The sequence below is a fragment of the Sebastes umbrosus genome, chromosome 23 (assembly GCF_015220745.1).
Source record: "Sebastes umbrosus isolate fSebUmb1 chromosome 23, fSebUmb1.pri, whole genome shotgun sequence".
In the NCBI taxonomy this organism is placed as follows: Eukaryota; Metazoa; Chordata; class Actinopteri; order Perciformes; family Sebastidae; genus Sebastes; species Sebastes umbrosus.
In genome coordinates, this window is record NC_051291.1 from 18,821,241 (window position 1) to 18,841,775 (window position 20,535).

A 20,535-nucleotide genomic window follows, 5' to 3' on the forward strand; every position below is an offset into this window, starting at 1 on the left:
TCAATGAACCGCACTATATTATGATTCTAGACCTCCTAGATTTTTTTTTCTCTGTGTGTGTGTGTGTGTGTGTGTGTGTGCGTGTGTGTGTGTGTGTGCTCGGACAAACATTTCTATGGAAATGAACACCGCAGATGATGAACCAACCACATCATTGCGTTCATCATTGCGAGCCACAGAGGTGACATTTACACCATGACAGGAAATGTGATGAGCTATCAATCTCCCATGCATATACATGTGCACGCACTCACACATGCTATGAATAACTGTGATGCACTCAGCTGTCGGCCATATTTGACGCAGGCTACACATTAGTGTGCAGCTGAAGAAAACTTGATCACCTTGAGTAAATCAGCGCTGCACTGTTTCCCATCTATTCCGAAGGCGTCCATCTATTTTGTTTTTGGAGAGGCTCGTCAGTAAAACAGATGCTAATGAAATGAAACCATTTCAACAGCTCTCCAAGAACACTATAAATCCATTATAAAAAGAAAAATACATTACTGGAGATTCATCACCTGATGTATGAAAAATGTAAAGAACCCAGCCTGTTACAGAGTTATCAATTTGTAAACTAAGACTGAGGTTTCCTCCCAAGGTGATTCATTTTTTTATGATTTGTTTTAAATGTTGTGTAATAAATCACGTTGATGTGGTAGTAGTCTTTGTTTTGAGATATTTTATTTTTGAAATGCATTTTTTAATATCTCTCCGTCAAGCTTAAGGCACACTCCTTCCCCCCGCTACACACTGCTAAGACTCATTCTGCTTCCACTCATTTCCCTCAGAAAGTCCACTGGGAAAATCACAGGGAGATACAACGACCATTATGACAACCATTAAGTAACTCTCTTGACGCTCTGCAGTAATATGATGATGCTTTTAGCTTCGTTTGATTGCATTTTACTAATACGCCGCACTAAATGAAGCTTGTGTTAAAATGCACTTTAAAGACTGTGTTTTACTGCAGTTGTTTCATTTTAATGTTGAGAGTAAACTACTACAGTTTTAAACTACTTAAAACTGCACTAATCAATACTTTTATATCAACAAAGAAAAACATTCATGTATAATGTAAAAGAATGTCGGTCTTAGTGACAAACCCAGAGAATTCATCACCTGATTCTGTTTTTAGCAAAAAAAACACACTGTATGCTACCTGCAAAACACTAAATAGTAGACAGTCAACAATCGCAACTAGCTGGTGAACATAGTATAGCATTTAGCAGCTGAAGAATCTTTTCTCATGACTCCAAATGAAAGCTAATGCTATGTCTGCTGGATGTTTGAATAGGCTATTGTTAGTGAACACAATATCAACTCTATAAGGTAATAAAGTGTGTTGACAGCTTGTTGCTGCCCTCAAGTGGCCAAAAAATCTATTTAAAGATCAGTGTTTATGCATACGCTTTTTGTATACACTAATTCTTGATTCTTAAAAGGAACAGTGTGTAGCATTTAGGGGGATCTATTGGCCTGAAATGGAATATAATATTATAATAAGTATGTTTTCTTTAGTGTATAATCACCTGAAAATAAGAACTGTTGTGTTTTCGTTACCTTAGAATGAGCCGTTTATATCTACATACGGAGCGGGTCCTCTTCACGGAACCGGCCGCCATGTTTCTACAGTAGCCCTGAACAGACAAACCAAACAGTGGCTCTGGAGAAGGACGTTCGCGTTTTCACATTTTCGCGTTTACATGCTAGGCACACAGGAGAAGTTTCAGTTGGTTGCAATCTGCAACCGCACCGCTAGATGCTTCCAAATCCAACATACTGCACCTTTAACTGTTCTTTTCTTCTTCTGCTATCTGCGCTATCTATATCGCAAGGGCACCGTCGCTGCATCCTGTGCCTATAGCGCCACTCAAGACGATTGTGATTGGTTTAAAGCAATACAAACAAGCCGGAGCGTTTTTTTACCCCAATACCAGAATGACAATGTGTGGAGCCAGACCTTTTCTTTCACACTGACACGGCACTGTGGAGATAGGTCTGGCTATGCGAGACTAGACCAATACTGAATTGCTTGGTTAGCCCATTAAATACCAATCTACAGAAACATTACTCAAAAATGCCAATATTTTTTTTAGATTCATTTCCTGCTTGAAGAGGATGCTTGAAAGAAGGTCCCTGATATCAAAAGCTTGCTTCAATACATATCACACAGACCAGAATGTACAAATCCTCATGCAACTCCAACAAGCCAATATTTGATGAGCAGTGATATTTATACAATACTGTTGATTGATTTCCATCTTTCTGGGCAGTTATTATTTTCCATTCATTTCAGTAAATTAACTTGCAGAGACTGGGACTTTCTTGGTGAAGCAAATCAATCACAGCAAAAGGGTAACTTTGGTATTTTTCCATCCTGGATTATATTTTCCCATGTTTTTGTGTTCCCCTTTAATTTATGTTTTTGTAACATAGCCTGATATCCATGGTTTCAGGTACTGTTTTCTGTTTCTTTTTGCATTCAAGTGCTTGTGGGTAACTGACACATAAGACTTGCCATTCAGCTGCACAAAAAAACAGAAATAAAGCTCTCAAATATCACCTGAACGCACTGAGAAGTGAGGTTATAACTGCATATCAGATGAGATGATAACATTACATCGACATAACAAATGACTAAATATTCACTGGGACTAATTATCTCAAGCAAATTTCCAGTCTCTGCAAAAACAAAGCAAAAAATGCAAGGATGAATTGATTACCCTTTAACGCATTATACAACTGTCAGCGTAACACTCAGATGTGAGATTGTCAAGCATCCACCCTCAGACTCCCTCTCAGCTTCCAATATGAATAGATAATTACACTGCGTCATTCATCTTTTTGCAGGTCTTGTGATGTGCTTCGGCTCATCCCACGTCCCTACTAGTGTGTGTGTGTGTGTGTGTGAGTCAATGTGGTCCAACGCTATGTTACGCAGAGCCGAGCTGCCCAGGCTCAGGCCCTCCTAAGTATTTTAACATTTCGAACACTGCCACAAAAGACACAGGAAAATCCATTTGTCATGTCCCTCACAGTACAATTCATTATGGATGGGGCGCTGAACCACTACAAAAGCAGCAATTCCTTTAAAGGGTCAGCCTTTCAGTGTTTTCTGAGAAACCAATTTCGGAACATAATTAATCTTCAGGGAGAGATGTTTTGTGCTGTTTGGTAAAGGTGGAACTCTGTCTTCACTGTTGCGGAAAGTAATTGAGAATGGATGATGCTTACAAAAGCAAGGACTCTGAGAACTGGCCTTTTCAGTTCATCGTTACCTCCAAGACATTTGAGGACAGATAACCTGAACACAGTCTCCTTGGCACAATAACTATATGTAACATAACTCAGGCAACATGGAGATGGAGATTTAAACTGGAGTCTTGGATATTTAAATTGTTGAAAACTGTCTTGATTCAACTAATGTTTAAAATATATAAATGTAAAATATACAGATATAGTATATTACAGAAAGGACTGTGGATTTTCCATCCACAAACCCACACACATACGCAATATTTTACATCCCAATACTGAATTGAAACACCAGCTGAGATTGATATTTTTATGGAGCGCCTTCCTTGCCAGGTAGCTATGCCACTGACTTCCTGGTAGCCGGTAGCACTTTAACTCCACTAAGGGGGAGAAACGTCTCTTAAAGTCAAAAGGGGAAGGGATAAATAAAAAGTGGAGTCACTGGAAAAAGCACACACACACAGAAACTTGAGATTAAATTGCTAAATAGATTTTTGCTGAGAATCAGAATTTATAGCATTGCTGTTTGTTTTGACTTGTAGTATATGGTCAAAATTGTAATCATCAAAAGAAAGAAAAAAAAAGTTCTTATTCATATAGCCTTTTGCAATTGTGTACTCCAGAGGGTGTACGTTTTTGGTTCATAGTGACACTGTGTGCTGTGAGAAATATAAAGATGTGAGAGATGTTTTTCTTTTCATCAGAGTTCATCCATCTCCCCGATCCTCAGAAAATACCATACTTGTGTGGGGAGAAAAATCAATGTGCAATATTACCTGCAAAATATGTTGACTGTTGCCACACAATAAGAGGTGCTACAAGCTCCGAACATGTTTTTGATTGACTACATCTGTAAAAGAATGCATATTTAAAATGTATTTGGTATATTGTGATTGTGATTATTTTGTGATTATTTTTTGTGAAATGTAATTATTCATTAATATGTAATTTAGCTTTGGCAACAATGTAACCTGAACATTCATGCCAATAAAGCTCATTTGAATTTGACACTGTCGGTAATTTTGTTTGTACAATATCTGTATGGGCGAGCACTAAAAATTGCTAATTTTCACTTCAATTCAGCAATGCAGGCAGTTAAAGTGGCAGTAGGCAGTATGTTTTTGGCATCATAAGGTAAAAATTCCATAATAATCTTTCAGCATATTGTAATTCAAGTGTTCTGAGAGATAACTAGACTTCTGCTCGCTCCTCATGGCTCTGTTTTCAGGCTTTAAAAAAATCTAGCCTGTGACGGGAGACTTTGACCAATCACAGGTCGTTTTATTGAGAGAGCGTTCCTATTGGCTGTGCTCCGGTCATCTGACCTGAACTTGGCGTTCCTTCACCAGATTTCACAATGACGGCGGCGTCACAAACTTTCTCATTTTATAGCTAAACCGTACACTACAAGATGATTCTGAAAACATTTGAGGCGAAAAAATAAGCATTAACGTAACATAATATTGATTCATATTTGATCAGTGCTGCCTAGTTTGACCGTTTGGTCGGAGTTCGCGAGTGATTGACAGCCGGCTCTCATAGACAGCAGATGGACAGCGAACCTCAGATCAGCTCTTACTGCTTGTTTTCCTCCGGTCTGTGAAATCTTTCTGATACTGTTAGGAGCACCGGAGGACACAGAGGCACATGATTTTTTTCAGGTTACCTGTTTCATACTGTTAGGATATAGTGACTGTTTTATAGAAATAACTTTTTGTAATCATATTTGCTCCAATTTCACCTACATCAGCTTTAACCAGAAGTGGACCGACATTGAGGGGCCCAGTGACCCAGTAATATTTAGCCTGGACACCTCTTTTGCCCCCCTAACTGTGACCAATTCTTTTGTACATTTTTCCCCCACATTTCACCCTAGAGAGGGGGAAATTGTAATTATTCATAGCAGTGATAAAATGTAAGTTAGTACTGAATGAGCATTATTGTGTTTATTGATCGTTAGTCTTTTGGAGAACCAAACCTAGGGGGGTGGTACATGGACAGCATTTATATAGTGTTTTTCCTAGTCTTAGTGACCATTCAAAGCGCTTTACAACATAAGTCAGCATTCACCCATTCACACATACATTCATACACTGGTGGCAGACGCTTCCATACAAGGTGCCACCTGCTCATCAGGAGCGATAAACATTCACACTCACAGCAATTTGGGGTTCAGTATCTTGTCCAAGGACACTTCCACAGGTAGACTGCAGGGGCCAGGGATCAAACCACCGTCCGATTAGTGGATGACCGCTCTACCTCCTGAGGTAGAAACAAAGCTGACCATGTCCACAAGTATGTCCAAAAAAGGTTTTATCCTCTTTGAAAAATGAAGCAATCTGCACAATAGCTGCAGTATCATTAGAGTTTATATTTCCTTAGACAGAAAGTGAGGAGAATTCCAATTTCACTTTGACTTTAACGTGATTAAGTCTTGAAAATACACTGTTTCTCGCCGGTGCACGTACATACTGTACAGAATGAGTCCTTCTCAGTCTCTTAAGTGTACACATTTAGGGACGGGGCCTTCAGGTGCTGAGCAGCACATTAGGATGCAGAGCACATAAGTAGGGAAGATTAATGTCACTGTCCTGGCCTGTTTGACAAACACTCTCATCTCTGGATATTCTCTCATCCTCCCACTGATCAATTACCAACACTGCTGAGATCCAGGGTAAGTGCTGCTGCTGTGTGTCTGCCAGTGTAGAGTGTGAATCCGGAGGACATCTCTGATGGCTTAGCGCATTAAAAAACACCTCTCAATTTGGGTTTTATGTTGTCATTAAGAGCTAAAAAATGTCCCTTAGTTTGGGGAATTAATGTAACTTTCAGGAATATACAAACAGATAGTATTAGAATCAGCTGTTTCACGATTTATGTTGTAAATAAGAAGCTTGTAGTGGCCATGTGGTCAGCCAAATGCGACTTGTATGTATGCGTGTGTGTGTGTGAGACGCGTTGCCAAACAGACAGCAGGACCAAGAGAGAGAGAGAGTGTATGATGAGAAAGCGTGACGAGCGAGCAGAGGGAATGTGCGCCTATTCATCTCCTCGCTGGGAGCAGCCAGGTACAGAGGTATGGCAGCCTTACAAGGTCAATATTTTACTTTGGCTTGTGCTCGCTAATTAAATTACAGGCAAAGTGCCTCAGGAGAGCACACACAGAGATATAGACCCTGCAACCCCCCCACAGCTATGCAAGCCAAACTATTTGTAGCACGAGCTGAGACGTTGGCGTGTTTAGTCATCGCAACACGGTCGACATGTTTCAGGAGATCATGGGGTGTACCGAGGCACGGCAGAGAAGCCGGGTTGGAATTGGAGATAAGAGCTCTTTTAGTGTGAAAATCTCTTCCTGTCCAAATTGAGATAGTAAAATGGACCGGGAAAGTTCACAAACCTTGAGGCGGCTTAATGTGGAAAGTCTTGTGGCTGTGTTTGTATGGCAACATTTAATAGCTTGACTATCCGGAATAACAGTTACAGATATCTCCAACGTCATTATGACCAGAATGGTTGTGCGTGACGTTGCTCTTGCAAGGCTTCCCATCGGATATCGGCCCAACAAAGCATCTGAACAGTGTCAGCAGAAGCTTTTGCTAACTTCGGTAAAGTTGGAAAAATATTCACAGATTCAAAACTCCCAGATCAATAACTCATAAGAACATAGTTAAAACACAAACGACGGCTCTTTCTAACCGTAGTAAGGTAGACAACAAGCTACAACCTCATTTTAATAATCAAAATGAGATGTCATCAGAGCTGGACACATAACATTGGTCTCTATGTGCAGCCGGCTGTGAGACGAGCTGTGGATAAGATAGTAGTTAGAAAATGACATGAAATAGAAAGAGCTCATCATCGAGAAACTTGTAACGAACGAGAGCTTTGTTCGCTAGAGAGTTGTGGTAGAAATTTACAGCGTATTGTTTATTTATTGTCTCGAGAAACACTTCATAAACCCATACGGCTGCAGTACAACACCATATATGTTTGAATAGCTTCCGCCTCCCACTTGCCGTTGCTGCTGACGTAATAACAGATATCTGCAACGTCATTTCGCCTGGTCAAAATTCCAGTTCAAGATCTCTACAAATGTTATTCTGAATAGTCAAAATTTTATTTTGGATATCTAAAAAGGACAATGAAGATATCTTCAATTAAGGGGAATTAAAGATATCTTGAACTGGAATTCTGACTAGTCCGAATTAAATTGTAGATATTTGAAACTATAGTTACGACTAGTCATAATTCATTTGCGGATATCCATAATTTACATTGGCAAACGTAGTTTGTATCGTACCAGTCAAAACGTAATTACAGATATCTTAAATTAGAGTTTTGCTTAGTCAAAATAGAATTAGAGATATCTTGAATTAGAGTTTTTACTATAGGCAGTATATATCTCTAATGAATATCCTGTCTAGCTATTAAATGTTAAAACGACTTGCCATAGTGTTTGGCATCTGATCTGACCTTGACCAACAAGTGTCTCACACAACATACAGTAATAGCTTATGCATGTCAACACGTGTTCAGAGGAAAATTAAGCTGTTGATGAGCCCAACTGATGTAAAATAGTCTCCCTTGTTTATAGCAGGGCCTGAGGGGCCGGGACACGAAGCACTGTCTAACAGCCTGTCAGCCTAATCGTCATTAATAAGAGGGGCCATGTCACAAATCCCACTCACTGTAGAAGAATTTACAGTTTGAACCAGGTTGTATTTGATTTGTGAAACTGGAATCAAAAACAACAGCAGAATTATGCAATTATTTCTGTGCCACAGGGCAAAAAACATGCCTGCTGAGATACAGGGTGAATATTCTTTAAAAGGTCCCACATTGTAAAAAAGTGAGACTGTCATGTCTGTTATAGCATAAAGCAGGTTTAAGTGCTATATAAATACTGTGAAAGTACTGAAACGTTCAATATACAGATAAATACACACAGCCCGTATTCAGAAATTGTGCGTCTGAAACAAGCCGTCAGGATTTCTGTCCATTTGAGATGTCGCGAACATACAATATTTAAATCATTACACGGTTTTAAACGTAAACATTCTAAATGTATTCCAGTTTATTCCTGGTTGCAGTGTATGTGAATGACATCAGCTGACAGGAAGTAAACACGGACCCAAACTGTTGCCTAGCAACGCAATTCCGTTGCAATTCCGTTGAAATGAGCTAAAACGGAGCGTTTCAGACAGAGGGGTAAATACAGGTATATTCAAACAGACAGTATGAGGAAAATAAAGTTGTTTTTTTAACATTACAGCATGTAAACATGTTCTAGTAGAAACACAAAATACAAGTATGAATCTGACAATGAGCATGATATGGGACCTTTAAGAGAAATCCAGAAGGAAACAGGTTAGAATAAAGCAGCTCTGCTATTGGCTGAGCGCACCAGGAAGTCCAGTCATCTGACTGTGACGCAGAAGCGCTTTCCAGAAAGTCAACAACGAACCGCGGAAGTGCTCAACATGGCTCCCAAAGTTGAACTCACAAACGCCGCATTGGCGACCGTCTGGCTGCTCTTTCTGTCTCTAATCCCCCCGGTAGAGGCGTACGACGCCGGCGACGCTTTGGCGCTGCTGCTATGCACCATCCTGGCCGTGGTGGGAGTCTGCGCCTTCCTCGGCTGGTACGCACGGAGGAGGAACGGACAGATGTGAGACAGACACGCTCCTGTCCTGCCCTGTCTTCTTATCATCCACCGCGTTAATACCTCTCCTGTCTGATCTTAACGGGACCTTCTGGCACAAGGATTGTGTCTGATAAGCACTGATAAGAAACGTGCCTTATTGGAGTTAATGCGTCATGCGTAACGGGGGAACCACGTGGACACATCCAGGAAGTCCACAGGAGCTGTTTGTTTTGTTGCACTGCTGAGATTGAAGACCAAAAAAAAAACACTGTTGCCTTCTATATGAAAAAAAAGGCTGCTGCAGTTACTGTAGTTTATCCAGAGGATGCTTGCATTTGCATATTGCGCATTATTATTTCTCCACTCTTGGATCAACCACTGGACTGACTTCCTGTTCATGTCTGCAATGTGCAACCACAATGTTGTTACAGCACAATAATCACAAGTGTGTGGTGTTACATGAAAAGAGAAGAGCTGTTGTTGTGATTTCTGCCTGTTAGAATATGTGACAGGAGCTCTGAGAATAATAAATTGATTCATCTGATGCTCTTCACAACTTCCTGGTTTGATATTTGAGTGATCTGCTTGTATAATCACGTCCTCTCTCTTCTTTCATTTTGAAAGTGTGGAATTATCTATTTGGTGAAGGTTTTGATAGCAGATTACACTGCAAATGTGTAAAAATGCAAGCCATCTTCAGTGGCTTAGGGCAGTCACACTAAGTAATTACAGTAGATCCTAATAGAACTGTCAAAATACGGCATTAAAAGTTGAAGTCCTGCATTCAAAACCCACTTATTAAAAGTATAGATGTATTATCAGCAAAATATACTTAAAGTATCAAAAGTAAATGGACCTTCTGGCACAAGGATTGTGTCGAAACACTGATAAGAAATGTGCCTTATTGGAATTAATGCGTCACGCGTAAAGGGGAACCACATGGACTCTGGTTGCAGAAGGTGGAGAGAGGGAAGAAACATCCAGGAAGTCCACAGGAGCTGTTGTTTTGTTGCACTGCTGAGATTAAAAGACCAAAAAAAAAAACACTGTTGCCTTCTATATGGAAAAAAAAGGCTGCTGCAGTTACTGTAGTTTATCCAGAGGATGCTTGTATTTGCATATTGCGCATTATTTTTCCACGCTTGGACCGACCACTGGGACTGACTTCCTGTTCATGTCTGCGATGTGCAACCACAATGTTGTTAAAGAACAATATCACAAGTGTGGTGTTTACATGAAAAGAGTGGAGCTGTTGTTGTTGTGATTTCTGCCTGTTAGAATACGTGACAGGAGCTCTGAGAATAATAAATTGATTCATCTGATGCTCTTCACAACTTCCTGGTTTGCATGATATTTGTCAATTCTTTTTTGACTTTTTTTTCCCCAATCTTATCTTTTTGCATGAAATATCAGATCATTTCACCTCTTTGGGCCTCAAATACTTATTTAAATGAAACCATCCGAGAAGTTTAGAGAGGAACTGCCTCTATGGAAGAACTGCTAACGATACATAGACATCTGAAACATGACAAAAGACATTGCTTTTTGTATGTTATTTATGTAAAATCAGAATCTGCAAAGTAACCAGTAACTCTAGCTGTCAGATAATATAGTGTCGTTAAAAGTATTATATTTCCCTCTGAAATTTAGAGAAGAAGAAGTAAATGTTACCTCAAAATTGTAAGTTCAGTATTTGAGTAAATGTACTTAGTTACTTTCCACCATTAGAGCAAGTATAATAAGCGTTATACTTTTTTAAACCAAAATGATTCTTTAAATTAAACTCTCACTTGTATAGAAAATAAAAACAAGTGATCAACTTTATTACCTCGTCTAACTAATGATTAAAAGTCATTATTTGACCTACACATATATGTTTACAAGTTTGGTGCCAAAATAAGCGATTGAATTTGAGAATGTTGGGACACAAAGACCTTCACTTTAGGCAGTAACTTAGTTTCTTCTGGAGTAAAATGAATCATTCAGTCTCTACTGTATCCCCTGCTAACAGTCCAGTGTCAAACTATGGCATTGTCTGCATTTATTATCAATGAGTATGTGATATTTGGTCAGCTGTGACTGAAAAGGAGCCGGCTGCACATGTTGCCTCTCAGCCAAATTCCTTCTTTAATCATAAAAAATAGAAATCTGCCGATTGTCCCCTACTATGTCAAAGCTGTAACACAGTGGTGACACATTCCCAACATGTATTACCATAAAATAATCATGTTTTACAGCCCAGGTAGATACAAAGCCAACGTTCCAGTGTGTGTGTGTGTGTACAATTGTGTATAGACCTACATGTGGCTGATTGAATCATCGCATGCTCGTGACATCACTCCTCTCCATACATGGCTGAGAAATCAAATCCTATGAATTTATCATGCTGCCCGGGCAGAATGAACAACAGGGGCGCAAAGTGCTCGTCAATTATGCATATACAGTACAGGGGGGGAAGTCATTCTACCTTGAGGTGAACCAGGGCTGCCTGATTTAACCCTTCGTTTTGTACATAATGGGGATCATTTCTGTAGAGTGAAACATGTATGAGTACAGCAGACAGAGTGGTGATGCTATAGCCTAATGCATCTGATAAGGACGGCAAGCGAAAGGTCCAAAATACTGAGATATAATTAGAATAAAAGTAATATTTCATATTATACATGTGATTTAAATCAATCTGAAACCTAATGCCTAATGCATCTGATAAGGACGGCAAGCAAAAGGTCCAAAATACTGAGATATAATCAGAATAAAAGTAATATTTCATATTATACATGTGATTTAAATCAATGTGAAACAGTCAGGACAGTAGTAAAGATGCATTTTTTTAGTGTAAAACTGTCAGTAAAATAGTAATCCGTTACACTACACGTTACAAGGGGAAATAATGAGTACTGCTGGCCCCGTTGAGCAGATGTTACAAAAGATATACAAGCAAACTTTGTGATGTGCTATTGTGTGTAGCTGTGTATTGTGCGTTTTGTATGTTCTTTCTTGTATGACTGTAGTATGTTTCTTTGTTTTGACCTGCCAAGGGACTACAGATGTGAGTAGTTTAAAGCTATAATCTGGTACGGTGCATCAAATGGTGACATTTATGTTTTAAACTGTACATGGTCCCTTTTAAATAAAATAATAATAAAAAGTAATATTTCATATTATATATGTGATTTAAATCAATCTGAAACAGTCAGGAGAATGATAATGATGCATTTTTTTAGTGTTAAACTGTCAGTAAAATAGTAATCCGTTACACTACACGTTACAAGGGGAAATAATGAGTACTGCTGGCCCCGTTGAGCAGATGTTACCGAGAGAGAGAGAGAGAGAGAGAGAGAGAGAGAGAGAGAGAGAGATGCTGCTGCTGCAACAAGAGACAAGACGCGTCTTGGATCACAAATAGGGATGCAGGGCGCATGCGCACTGCGCTCCGTTTACTGTAGGAGATTCACCGTGGAGGAAAAAAAAGGGGGCAGGCAACAAATCAGGCTTTTTAGAAAAACAGCAAAAACCAGACTCTGTGCAATGTAAATAAGATCCAGGAGGGAAAGCAGATCGGATTATCAACAGGTAGGGATGTGATTGATCTTGTGATCGGCTGTCTCTCTCTCTCTCTCTCTCCATCTCTCTCTCTCTCTCTCTCTCTTTTTCCTCTCTGTCGCTCTTTTTTTTTTTTGGCCTTGTCTTGGTGTGGTGGCTGCGATTTTCTTTTCTGGGCAATCCATAGCAAGGGGGAGAACTTGGAAAATGATTCTAGTCTAATGGACGTGTACGGATCCGCTCCACTGTTATTGGGATGCGAGGACGATGGTGTTTTTTGAGCTGCTGTGTTTTTTTGTCACCGAAATCCGTCGGATTCAGACGCGCGTAAGACGATCGGAGGACGCATTCGAACGCGTAAGTAGCCAAATATTAATGAGATCAGATGTTACCACAGGCTGTGTGTCATTTTTTCCAAAAAATATAGCTTTTTGAGTGGAATATTATCACCAAAAAGGCTTGTTTATTATCACTTCTTCGCGCACCAACAAGCCAAATAATGTCGAAATGCGCCTCAGTATGATCTAGATCTAGATTCTCTGCGTAATTACTAATATATAATCTGGAAAATCGACTGCCCTATAATGAGAACACCGCTTATTAATCCGGTTAATCAAGACATAAAATGCTTTATTATGTATGTATGTATGTATGCGCCCTCCGTCGATGTGCCACAATGCATGAAGGAAAGCAGGGCGAGTTTATTCTAGGAGGCTTTAGAGAGAGAGAGAAAGAGAGAAAGAGAGAGAGAGAGATCCGTCCTCTGTTCTGTTCTGCAGGGTGTAGGGTGTGATCAAGAGCTTATTTTGGACTGCATTTCTTTTAATGTTTCAACCGAGCGATGAAAATGTGCCCCCCCCACCCATCCCCCCAAAAATCTAACCAAACCGAGCCTTTTTTTTTATTATGGTCTTTCTTCCCGAGAGGTAAAAATGCGTCGTTTTCTTAATGAAGAAGTCTGGCATCTTTTGTTCGGGAAATTCCACTAGAAAGAAAATTGTGTAACAGATTTCCATCTAATCGAGCTCCCATCACTGTCTGTCTGTCTGTCTGTAAAGTATTCAAGCTGAGCTCTGCACTCTAAATGTTAAAAATGTTAAATAAATATATAAATATATGGCATTCAGCTAGAGGGAAATGTTTCTAGATGCAGTTGAAAACAATGCAGCTGTTGTTGTATGGGACTGAATGCTGATGGGTGGATGATATTTTTCAGGGATTTTTTTCATATTTTTTTTTTTTTTTAGGTGTGATGAGACAAAGGAACAAAGGATGCCTTAGAGGAGAGGTTGCCTATATGCCTGGAAACCTCTTCAAAGCACACCGCCAAATGGATCTAACGCCTCCCCCCGCCACCTCTAGATCATGATACTCGGCTGAAAGCTACTCCCGCTATCTTTATGATCCCTCCTCCATCTATGGCGAACTATAGCCATGCAGGGGACCACACCATCTTGCAGAATGTCTCTCCTCTCGCCACGTTCCTCAAACTGACCTCCCTGGGTTTCATCATCGGCGTCGGCGTGGTCGGAAACCTCCTGATCTCCATCCTGCTGGTCAAAGACAAGAGCCTGCACCGGGCGCCCTACTACTTCCTGCTGGACCTGTGCGCCTCCGACATCCTGCGCTCCGCCATCTGCTTCCCCTTCGTCTTCACCTCGGTCAAGAATGGATCCGCCTGGACGTACGGCACGCTGACCTGCAAAGTGATCGCCTTCCTGGGGGTGCTCTCCTGTTTCCACACGGCGTTTATGCTGTTCTGCGTGAGCGTCACGCGATACTTGGCCATCGCGCACCACCGTTTCTACACCAAGAGGTTGACCTTTTGGACCTGTCTGGCCGTCATCTGCATGGTGTGGACGTTGTCGGTTGCTATGGCGTTCCCGCCGGTGCTAGACGTAGGGACTTACTCTTTCATACGCGAGGAGGACCAGTGCACGTTCCAGCACCGCTCCTTCAGGGCGAACGATTCGCTGGGTTTCATGCTCCTGCTGGCTCTCATCCTCCTGGCCACACAGCTGGTTTACCTCAAGCTCATCTTCTTCGTCCACGATCGCCGGAAGATGAAGCCCGTCCAGTTCGTGCCTGCCGTCAGCCAGAACTGGACCTTCCACGGGCCAGGCGCCAGCGGGCAGGCGGCGGCCAACTGGCTGGCCGGGTTCGGTCGAGGCCCTACCCCGCCTACCTTGCTGGGCATCCGGCAAAACAGCAACGCGGCGGGCCGCAGGCGTCTACTGGTGTTGGATGAATTCAAAACGGAGAAGAGGATTAGTAGGATGTTCTACATCATGACGTTTTTCTTCCTGGCGCTGTGGGGGCCCTATCTGGTCGCCTGCTACTGGCGGGTGTTTGCGAGGGGCCCCGTGGTCCCCGGGGGTTACCTGACGGCAGCCGTGTGGATGAGCTTTGCCCAGGCCGGGGTCAATCCTTTCATCTGCATCTTCTCCAACAGGGAGCTGCGGCGCTGCTTCAGCACCACGCTCCTCTACTGCAGAAAATCCAGGTTACCAAGGGAACCCTACTGCGTTATATGAAGGTTTTTTTGCTGTGGGTTTTTCTTTTTCTCATCTATGAGTGTGTTCCAATCCGCATACTTCTGTACTTACACTTACTATTTTGAGTGCATAAGTGCGTTCACACTGGGAAGTACGGCAAAATGCAGTGCACTCAAAGTACCCGGATGTTGTACTCAAAACGGTCAAGTGGGGAACGCTGGACACTTTTCACACTCAATTGTCGCCATCTTGGCTACGTAGCGGAAAGGGCGGGACCACGACCACTATTCAAACATACGTAGATAACGCAGAATAAAACAATACAATACGTAAACATACCGGTGCATTTTCAGCCAACAGGAGGACACATCGTAGGCGACGACGTTGGAAACGTAATTTCCACTCTGCTTTCATTTTTTTCTTCAACAAAGCGGGCAGATATTTTGGCGGGTAGTGGACGGGTAAAACCTGAAGGAGGCAGCAGCGCAACACAAAGGATGCCAGCTGCCGTAAAACCCCGAAGAAGAAGAAGATATTTTGGCGGGTAGCGAGCCGCGGTGAAATGTTGCGATCGTCATTTCCGGTCAGTGCGGCGCAGAGTATTCGATTTGAGACGGCCCTAACCCCGTTGAAATTTACGCACTACTCAAGTTAGAACACAGTGCACACAGTGCACTACATTGAAGTGTACTTCAGGAAGTACGTGGATTGGAACACACTCTAGTCTCTATTTCCCTGATTGATCTTGATCTGGGCTCGTTCCCATTGTACAGCGCACTCTCTCTTCTATCTCTCTTCTCTTCATCCTCCAGTTTTCCCGCTGTTCCTCCCCTTGTTTTCAGAGGTAGAAAGCTGGACCGCCAATCACGAGGCTCCGTTCGGGGCGATTTGAATACGAAGTGTGTCAAACGTGGAGGCTGAAGGGAATGGGAATGCGCAGGAGGTCTGGATCCCCTCCTGTGTTTATGTTCTAGTAAACAGACATCATGGAAGGCCATGCCAATGCAGAGAAGCAAAAAGTCGAAAAAAAAAAAAAGAAAAATTGACAAAACACTAAAAACAAACCCTCTTGCTTTGGATATTTTGAAGATGCGTTACTCTGTGAGGTGTGAAATACATAAAAAGAAAAAAAGAACAAAAAACAAAGAAACGATACCTCTCAAGGAATCACTGGAAATGTTTTACATTTTAAGAGTTGCACTAAAAAGAAGATGTAAAGATGCTTTTTTTTTTTTCCCCCAACAGTTGCCAGTTGCATTTGCAAGGACAACTTTTCTTTTCTTTTTTCCCCCCTCAAACTAAACAATGAATGCTTTAATTTGCAACAGACTACACAATCGCTGTAAGTAAAGCAAAAAACTGTTGGAATACACCATCACAAGAGGATAAAATGGTTTTAATGTAAGTGATATCTTTTTCATTTACTGGGGCGGGGGCTTAAACGATTGGGGATTTACAATGTGTGGTTTTTTGAAGTTGCAATTTAAAAACTAGAAATGATTTCTTGTAGTTTTACGATCCATACGTCCCTAGTGTCAGGCATTGTTATTTTCTTATCACATTTTTACGAAGAAAAAAAAAAGATGAAATGGTGTTTGGATTTTGAAAAAAAAAAAGTTGCTTTTAAGAACAAAACTTGTGCTTAAAAAAGACATTGAAGAAGTAGTTAAATGTTTCATCATATCCATGTACCTAAACACTATCATATTGTTACAGTATTGCTGATGCCACTCCGGGTGTTCTTGCCTTAATGGTTATGATATTGTCATGTTTCTTGGTTGTTGGGTTTTATTTATTTCATTCACTCCTAAAAAGTCGTTTTTTTAGATGCAAGGGGAGGTTTCTTTTTTTCCTTTTTTCACATCAATGTGAAGTGCATGTCCATTTTTTTAAAGCTGGTCCACTCCCATGAGCATCACAGGCCATACACTGAGCAGCCCATTTTGATTCTGCAATGGTTTGCTACACCCCACAGAGTGCTCAGAGCACAGGGAGTGTGTGTGTGTGTGTGCGCGTGTGTGTGTGCGTGCGTTTCAGAGCGTGTGTGTGCTGCGTGGATCAGACAACAGTCACTTCAAGACCAGAGCCTTAGTATGAAATCTTGCACAATTTGTAAAAAACTGTAAAAGACAAAAAAGAGACATTTAAGGCACACCGTCTTGTTTCTACTTTCCCTACATTTGCTCTCTACTGATTGTTTTCAATGACTTACTTTTTTTCTTTTTTTTTTTCTCTTGTGGCCATTTTAATATTTATTATTATGTATTCTTTTTTGTATAATATAGATAGATTGTGTGTAAGTATGTGAGTCTTTCAGTTTGGAGTCCCGAATGTGAGTACAGTTTTCAGTTAGGATTGCATTTGCTGAAAGTTAACTGTGTAATCTGTTGCTTTTTTGAAAATAAAAAAAGTTTCCATTTTACGGCATTTGTTTTTATCCCTCTCATTGGGGCGGAGATTGTACTGTATGGCCATGCTAACAGCTGGAAAACATCTGCAAAACCCCCTCAGAATTGGTTTTAAAATGGTGCTTGGTCAAGTGATGAATTTGCCATCATCCTCCCCCCCTGCAGGACAAAGAATTTTATCTCAAAAATGTAACATGAATTCATAAAGCTTCATTACAAAACACTCAAAGCGGTAAAATCACCACTGCTGAAATGTTATAATGTCCATCTTTTGTATAGCTGACTACTGGTGGTTGGTATTTCTACAAGGCTTTCTATGTTATGTTCATGCTATCAGTCTCTTAATATGAGAAAATGATAAAATATTTAAATGCGTCTTTTCTGGAACACAATCTTTTCTGTCATATGAGTCCTTGGGACATCTTGTCAAAGCAGAATATATGCCCGACATTGTCATTGAGTGTGAAGTATGTTTGACATTTAATGGGAATAATCTCCATGAATATATATCCCTGGGCACGCTCACCCTTGCGGTTTTATCATTCTGTGTTAAAGGGGAATACCACTGAATTTCAGATGTAATATATGCGACTCCCATATGGATGGAATAATGGCGAAGCACTCTGGATTAATGAATGCCCTTGCACAGAGCCCCGTAGCCACGCATGACATAGTGGTTTGTCCCATTCCCTCATTTTTAAGGTCACATTGATGTGCAGCTGTACTGAAAATGAGTTAGGGAAAATATGGAAGCTAAATCTATGGAAATATGAAGCATAAATGAAGCCCATTTTCTCAAATACATACTCATTTTGCAAGAAATGACCCACCTCAAATGCTTCTGTAATAAACAAATGTTACCAAATTATAAGGAAAGTTAAAAAAAAAAAAAACTCATCATACGTTCCATGCAAGGATGCATTTGCTTATTCAAGGATACAAAATGAACTATTTGTTAAAGAGGACCTATAGTGCTCATTTTCAGGAGCATACTTGTATTTTAAGTTTCTACTAGAACATATTTACATGCTTTAATGTTCAAAGAACGCTTTATTTTTCTCATACCGGCTGTGCTGCAGCACCTCTTCTCACCCTCTGTCTGAAACGCTCTGTTTGTGCTCCTGCCCCGCCTCCTGAAAGGCCCAGTCTGCTCTGATTGGTCAGCTGGCCCACTCTGTTGTGATTGGTCAACCGAACCAAACTCCTCAGATTGCGCTCCAGCTCCGCTCTAACTAGCTCTCTTTGAGGACGTGCCAAACTAGTCACTAGGCAGGTGTTATGCAGATGTGTTACTTGGTGACATCACCATGTTACGTGAGAAAAGGCAGGACTTCAAGCAAGGCGTTTCAGGCAGTTCAGGAGCAGTGTTTCAGTGGGGGAGAGTAACTCCCTTTGGTGTGGGCTTTGTAACGTTGCAGACCTTCACACTAAAGGAATGGGAAAAAGCACAAAAGGTCCTCTTTAAAATAAATAGTGGCCATTAATAAGCCATTAGAGTCCCTCTTGTTGAACATTAGAGTTCAAAACCAAGGCTACTAAAGCGCCCAAGGCATGCTCATACTTAAATTGAGTGGTATTTCTCTGATTATAGTGTGTTGACGATGTCTGAAAGCAAATATTTGCATCTGCAAGAATAGATTTGTATAATTCAGGCATGATTGTGGCTTTTTGCTTTTGAACCAAAATGTGTTCCACTGCTGTCTTATTTTATTCCCCACAACAACAAAAAAAAAAATCATTGAATTAAGTAATGACCTGAGCCTTGGTGCCTGAAAACACAAAATATGATGCTGAAATGGCTTGTAAACACTCCAGGTAATTGCATGCAGGTTTCCGCTGATGAGAAGTATCTATTAGGGGTCCATTTTCATTACGATGCTGGCAATTACTGTTTTATTTTGGACATTGATCATTCCAATTTGGACCCAGAAAGGCAGAGTCAGGTGTTGTGAGAGCATTTATTGGAATTTAAAGAAATGTTTGGGTATCAGGAAATGCTCTGGTCTGGTTTTACATGTCTTTTTCTTGCTTTCTTGTCATGAAATCTGTACAATGCTTCATGGGATTGATGAAATGAGGTGGTTGATGATGAAACAAAAAAAAATGTGGGATTTAATCTTTAAACTGGGGCTGAAACTGTGCTACTTGAGACTGGAGCAGGAATTAACATCTCACTTATGTATATTTTAGCCTCATTCAGCATATGCAAATCACAAACTGTGTCACTTTTGAGCACTGGCCCATTTCCTCGCATGTTCATTCTGAGTGTCCCAGTAATTCTGTTTCCCTCCACGTCTGAGGGAAGATGACAGGCAGAGGTGGTCGGCTTGAAAGCGGTTCACTCTGGCAGACAAGCTCTCACATTGAACTCTTTTTCCCTCCTCCGAGGTAACGCGTCTCCCGAGAAACACCGAGAAACATATTGTTCATAATCAAAGCAATTAGGAAGCTGTAGTCTGCTGTACCATCTGACTGGGATCGGTTCTTTGCACTTGTGTTTAGATCACGGAAGAAAGCGAAAGCGGATGGGTTTTGTGAGGCAATTACAATGCTTTGCTGGAGATACTTTTCATTTAACGATCAGAAGACTTTTTCTATTGGATTTTGGCTGCCAATGAATCACACAGCCATGCCTAATTCCATGTCACTCTCCTTGTATCTCGGTGGATTTGCGCACACAATTTCAGTTTTTTAATGGACTGCCAATGGGCTCTGGAAAAAAGCATCTCACCCTAGCCCTCATTTGCTGTCTATAATTTGAGTAAATACCATCTGTTGACTGAGAAACATTGGCTTTTTTCTAAAAGGGGGGAAAAAAAGCTCATCTAATGTGAGCCTGTCTGCATTCTTAAGCATTTTCTATTTGTATAATGCACGCCAAACCTTAATTAAAGTGCAGTAAGGGGTCCGTGCCGAGAAGCACTCAAATATGAAAAGCCGCCTTGAATGGAATGGAGTGGACGACTCAATCTACTGACAAGCTACTCAGGATAAAGGAAGAATTGCTTTCTGGGTTGGCATCACCCTACTCTGCATATTTGTTTGATTGTGTGACCGCTTGAGAACGGAGCTGCAGACGTAACGGTTCAATATGCTTTGCATAATTTCTCCAGGGCGTTCATTTTGTTTGGTGAAAAGACATTTACTTACAATGTGATTTTTCGTGGAGTTTTCCGTGGGATGT

General features: G+C 40.9%; 2 protein-coding genes and 2 long non-coding RNA genes across 5 annotated transcripts; 3 read left to right on the forward strand and 1 right to left on the reverse strand.

Annotated features, from left to right (window-relative positions):
* Positions 1 to 1,019: 1,019 nt before the first annotated feature.
* On the reverse strand, positions 1,020 to 12,053 carry LOC119482904. Its single transcript, XR_005205573.1, has 4 exons — positions 11,849 to 12,053; positions 10,690 to 10,694; positions 2,028 to 2,034; positions 1,020 to 1,031 (listed from the first exon to the last, which is right to left on the reverse strand). It is a non-coding gene; the product is annotated as an uncharacterized LOC119482904 (long non-coding RNA).
* LOC119482903 lies at positions 1,140 to 20,107 on the forward strand. Its single transcript, XR_005205572.1, has 3 exons — positions 1,140 to 1,153; positions 7,162 to 7,163; positions 18,561 to 20,107. It is a non-coding gene; the product is annotated as an uncharacterized LOC119482903 (long non-coding RNA).
* Positions 8,673 to 10,239, forward strand: LOC119482901 (small integral membrane protein 30-like). The gene has a single exon (XM_037760806.1). The coding sequence runs from the start codon at positions 8,742 to 8,744 to the stop codon at positions 8,931 to 8,933; it is 192 nt and encodes a 63-aa protein (XP_037616734.1). The 5' UTR covers positions 8,673 to 8,741; the 3' UTR covers positions 8,934 to 10,239.
* Positions 12,243 to 17,726, forward strand: gpr85 (G protein-coupled receptor 85). 2 transcript variants are annotated; one of them, XM_037760804.1, is made up of 3 exons: positions 12,243 to 12,805; positions 13,696 to 14,995; positions 15,756 to 17,726. In XM_037760804.1, exon 2 carries the CDS (start codon positions 13,849 to 13,851, stop codon positions 14,980 to 14,982), a length of 1,134 nt encoding a protein of 377 aa, XP_037616732.1. In that variant the 5' UTR covers positions 12,243 to 12,805; positions 13,696 to 13,848; the 3' UTR covers positions 14,983 to 14,995; positions 15,756 to 17,726. The 2 variants fall into 2 exon arrangements, with proteins under 2 accessions (XP_037616732.1, XP_037616733.1); XM_037760805.1 differs by having other exon boundaries at positions 12,243 to 12,478.
* Positions 20,108 to 20,535: the final 428 nt, after the last annotated feature.